The sequence below is a fragment of the Amphibalanus amphitrite genome, unplaced genomic scaffold (assembly GCF_019059575.1).
Source record: "Amphibalanus amphitrite isolate SeventyFive unplaced genomic scaffold, NRLGWU_Aamphi_draft 001791F_arrow, whole genome shotgun sequence".
Classification (NCBI taxonomy): domain Eukaryota; kingdom Metazoa; phylum Arthropoda; class Thecostraca; order Balanomorpha; family Balanidae; genus Amphibalanus; species Amphibalanus amphitrite.
Window position 1 is genome coordinate 60,644 of NW_024883284.1, and position 3,898 is coordinate 64,541.

At 48.0% G+C, this 3,898-nt stretch overlaps 1 protein-coding gene across 3 annotated transcripts; it reads left to right on the forward strand.

Moving 5' to 3' along the window:
• The first annotated feature begins 421 nt into the window (after positions 1-421).
• On the forward strand, positions 422-3,667 carry LOC122375182. 3 transcript variants are annotated; one of them, XM_043354429.1, is made up of 4 exons: positions 422-501; positions 955-1,087; positions 1,801-2,126; positions 2,244-3,667. In XM_043354429.1, exons 1-4 carry the CDS (start codon positions 450-452, stop codon positions 2,468-2,470), a joined length of 738 nt encoding a protein of 245 aa, XP_043210364.1. In that variant the 5' UTR covers positions 422-449; the 3' UTR covers positions 2,471-3,667. The 3 variants fall into 3 exon arrangements, with proteins under 3 accessions (XP_043210364.1, XP_043210365.1, XP_043210363.1); XM_043354430.1 differs by having other exon boundaries at positions 430-446; XM_043354428.1 differs by lacking the exon at positions 422-501 and having other exon boundaries at positions 521-1,087.
• Positions 3,668-3,898: the final 231 nt, after the last annotated feature.

Here is a 3,898-nt window from a genome sequence, read left to right on the forward strand (position 1 = left end):
AAACTCCGGCCAGTGCTGCCAAATCCTATTTACGGCATTGGTAAGATTGGGCCCAGGTCACTGACCGACGTAAGTTAGACCAGGGTATATTGACTTACAGGGTATGGTCATTTGGCAGCCCAGGATTTGTGACGGATAATGCGCAGCAAAGGCATCTCTGGCGCATGCTTTTAGCATGATGATTCTTTTTACAATATATGACGTATTTATTATTTTATCACAGTTTTGTGATGATTTTTTTTTAACTTTTTAACCTTTATATATTTATTATTTTTTATTTCCAAATATTCCATGTTGTTGTCAATGCTGTGGATATCTTTAAAAAAGAATTAACGTCATCAAAGATTGAGTGAAACAATTTACTACTTTCACGTAAACTTGACCTTGTTGGTAATGGGAAAAATGTAATGTAAACATATCAGTCTCTGTGCTAATGTTGATTTGTGGTAATGGTAAAAGCTAGTTATTTCTTTGAATTGTGGTGGAGTTTTGGTGCAGTAGGTATGATATGTAAATTAACCACCCGCTGAAATTCAATGCAAGCAATTTTGAGCTGAAATTTCTGCATCATTTGCGCTGAAAGCTGGGGTCGTGCTGTGAAACATCAAAGAACTCACCTTTTCAACTCACCTGTTTGGGGTTCCCTGCCTTTAAGAGTACAACATAGAGACGCAAATGTAAGCCCCAATAAAACAAGCCCCTGGCCGGAAGTTCAGACCCTCTTCAGACCCGCTCGCAGGATGAGTCTGCTGCTAGATTTACCAGCGTGCTGAAAAATTTGGTGACCACCATTCCCAGTAAAATTCTGCTGCAGCCGTGCACCGAAAAATTCAGCGGCCACCATGCGCTGAATTTGGCGCATGCGAAATTACGCCAGGCTGCGACTTGTGCTGAAATTTTTGACGCAATTCTGCCATTACTCCGAACATATTTGGCATGTGTATTTTTTTTCAGTCTGGGCGTGGCGCAGCCAGAGCAGCTCTGCGCTCCAAGGTCCTGTGGTGGTGAGCGTCTCGCCTCACCAGAGGTGGACTGGCGATGGATGCCAAGATGCCAGCTTTCAAACACCAGGTCCCAGAATCAATGTGTAAGTATGTACATTTACCTTTCCAGACTTAGCTTTGCCTTAATAATGCTGTGATTGTTTGGAAGACTAATAAATCTTGCATGCTTTGTACACAGGAAGACTAGACCATTAGGCAAAACATTTTACCTGCATTAAAATTGTGCTAGTGAGTGGTGACCAATATGCATGTTGCTTTCTTGTCCATAAACCATTTTTTGGAAGAATTGATTCAATGCAACTTGAATAAAAATATGTACAGTTGTCAGTTACACATAAGCAAATACCATTTTACTTATTAAATTTAGAGTTGCTCAGTGATTGCACAGTTTCTGAAAGAAAGATGGGTATCATGATGCCTGTTGTTCTCGATTATTTGTTTTATAGGGGTGCTGCAGCGTCAACAGGCTCATGATACTTACTACCCTTTTATTATGCCCTTTGTCCACGCCATTGACAATATTGTTCTGCAAGAAAAAGTATAAATTAAGTGTTTTTGCTGGATAAAGGATGGGATTTCTTTGTTTGTTTCTTTTTGTAACTACACGCTCTGCGGCTGAACCTCTACCTGTATGGAGTGTGCCATGTCATGCTGCGCCGCATAAAAACGCATTATGTTATGCCGTCCTAATTGCCTCGCATCGTATCCTTTAAAGACAATAATTTAAGCGTGAGCGTAACGTGAAAGGCCACAACATCGAGAAACTCCGACACATTTTTTCCCTATTTGTTGTCAGGTCTCCGGAATGGCACGACAGAAAGTCCGACCCGCCTACGAGCTGCTGTCTGCTTCGTGCGGTCTGGCCGCACAGACGTACTCGGTGCATGCCCGGAAAGGAGAAAGAGACAGCCTTCCTCTTCACCATTGACAGCGGCATGGACGTCCTCAACAGCGGCCATCCGAGGGACGCCAAAACACTGCGGAGAGGCTGCTCCGGCACTCCCGGGCAGGAGGACGCCCTCTCTAAGCTGGTGGAAGAGGTGGAGGGACTGCGCTTCGGCTCAGCTGGTCACCTCCTCCCGTTCCAGAAGGGTCTAGTAGTGACAGTGAAGGTGGAGCGGGGTCTGCTCGCTGACGTGCAGCAGCGTTTTGGCCCGGACTGCTAACTGCTACTCCGCCACGTCACCCAGAACCGGCTTTAGGGCTCGTTCAGCCACATCCGCGGCTCTGGCGGCGGAAGCCCCAACCCCACGACGACAGAGGTGAAGGGGCGCCTCCGCCTGTTCACTCTGATCCAGCTTGCGCGTCACGGGCCCACGGCGTGCAGATTAAGAGTCGCTCACCCGCGGCGCTCCCGGTACCAGCGGCGGAGGCGGAGGCGGGGGCAGAGCCGGGGGCAGAGCCGGAGGCAGACGAGGACCAAGCCGACCAGGCGCAGATGGTGTGCTGGAGGCGGTATGCCCTGAGCCGCCCCAAGAAGTTCCTGAGGGGACGGAGAGCCTGGAGCCCGTTCCTGACGAGCCAGCCCCGGACGCAGAGGAGGAGGCGGAGCAGGAGAGGGCGCAGCTACTGCGAAAGGCCGAGACAGTGCATATACCGCCTGCGCCCTCAGCGGCGTTGGACGCTGAGATTGGTGTGCCGGCCACCGAAGGTGCAATGGCGCATCTGGCCGGCTACATCGCCAGAAAATGCGGCCCCAGCTTCGGCGCGCTGGCGATGGCATCTGAGGACGCGCCAGTTCAGACGCTCTGGACTCGACTGCGCAGCGCGGCCGGCGGACTCACGATCCCCTCCCAGCCCTGCTTAGACCTGTTTAATCAGCTCGAGGCGGAGTTCATATATGTTTCACGTGTTCGCTGAAGTGTCTTGAAAATGCTTAAATGTGTGCCATTCGTGATTTGCCTGATGATGCAGTACAAGTACTGTGAAACGCGTTGCAGTTAATATAGCTGATGATATGTAAATGCAGTCTACATCCATATCGTGCTCAAATAATGTAGCGCACAAGCTACCCTGAGGTAGGCTTTGAATTCACCGAATTTTCCAGTCGACTGTTCAGATGGAAATCAACTTAAGTACCCTGGTATGCTGAATATGTTTTCGTATTGTTACATAGCGTACCGTCGGACAGAATGGAGTGCTATGCTGCTGTGACATTCATCGAACCTCCCGTTTGTGCATGTGTGCACTTTCACATATCGTGCTATCTGAAATTGAATCGACCTATGCCGCTGTGCCGCTGCCTGGGTTGCCGGCGACAGCGGCGGGGCGCATCTGATCGGCACAATGTTACAGATCAGGATCCGTCCTGTCTGGAGGTAGTCGGACCGGTGTTTGTCTAGCCAGATGTACTCCATCGTATCACTGATGTTCATCTGTAAGGCTGTGTTCTTGCCTAATGCTGCTTCCACCCATTCAGTCAGTTTTGAATTGTAATAGAGGAAGCCAGATGTCATAGATGTCTTCGTTTAAGGGATTGTTTTCGCATGTCATGCATCGGAAATACAATCAAAATAGAATTAATTGATGATCAGCTATGCAACCGCAAATCAGCAGCATCGAATCTATGTACAGCATTGTTATGCACTTCTACAACCGAAGTGATCCGACGAAACACCAGCGACCATCAGCCAAAATATAACTTTTATGCCCTGGAACCACAAGTGTTTGCTAATTCGATGCACATGAATACCGCGACTTTTCATGGAAATCAACAGTTATTATCACCGGTTACCAAAAACGTTATTGCAAGACATTCATTTAAATGATAGCAACACAGCAACGCTAGTCAATGGGATGTAGAACTTCTTTCGGTGGCATATTTTGCATACTTCTCTACTTTTCTTCAGTAAAACTGACCCGGGATGCATAAGGTAATCCATTTAGCTTTGAAA

Bases quoted from the DNA above. Each gene is read 5' to 3' on its own strand.
- LOC122375182 (XM_043354428.1), top strand. From the start codon at position 861: ATGCGAAATTACGCCAGGCTGCGACTTGTGCTGAAATTTTTGACGCAA. The intron at 1,088-1,800 runs GTAAGTATGTAC...ATTTGTTGTCAG, and splicing joins CCAGGTCCCAGAATCAATGT to GTCTCCGGAATGGCACGACA. The intron at 2,127-2,243 runs GTCTGCTCGCTG...CTGGCGGCGGAA, and splicing joins GACAGTGAAGGTGGAGCGGG to GCCCCAACCCCACGACGACA.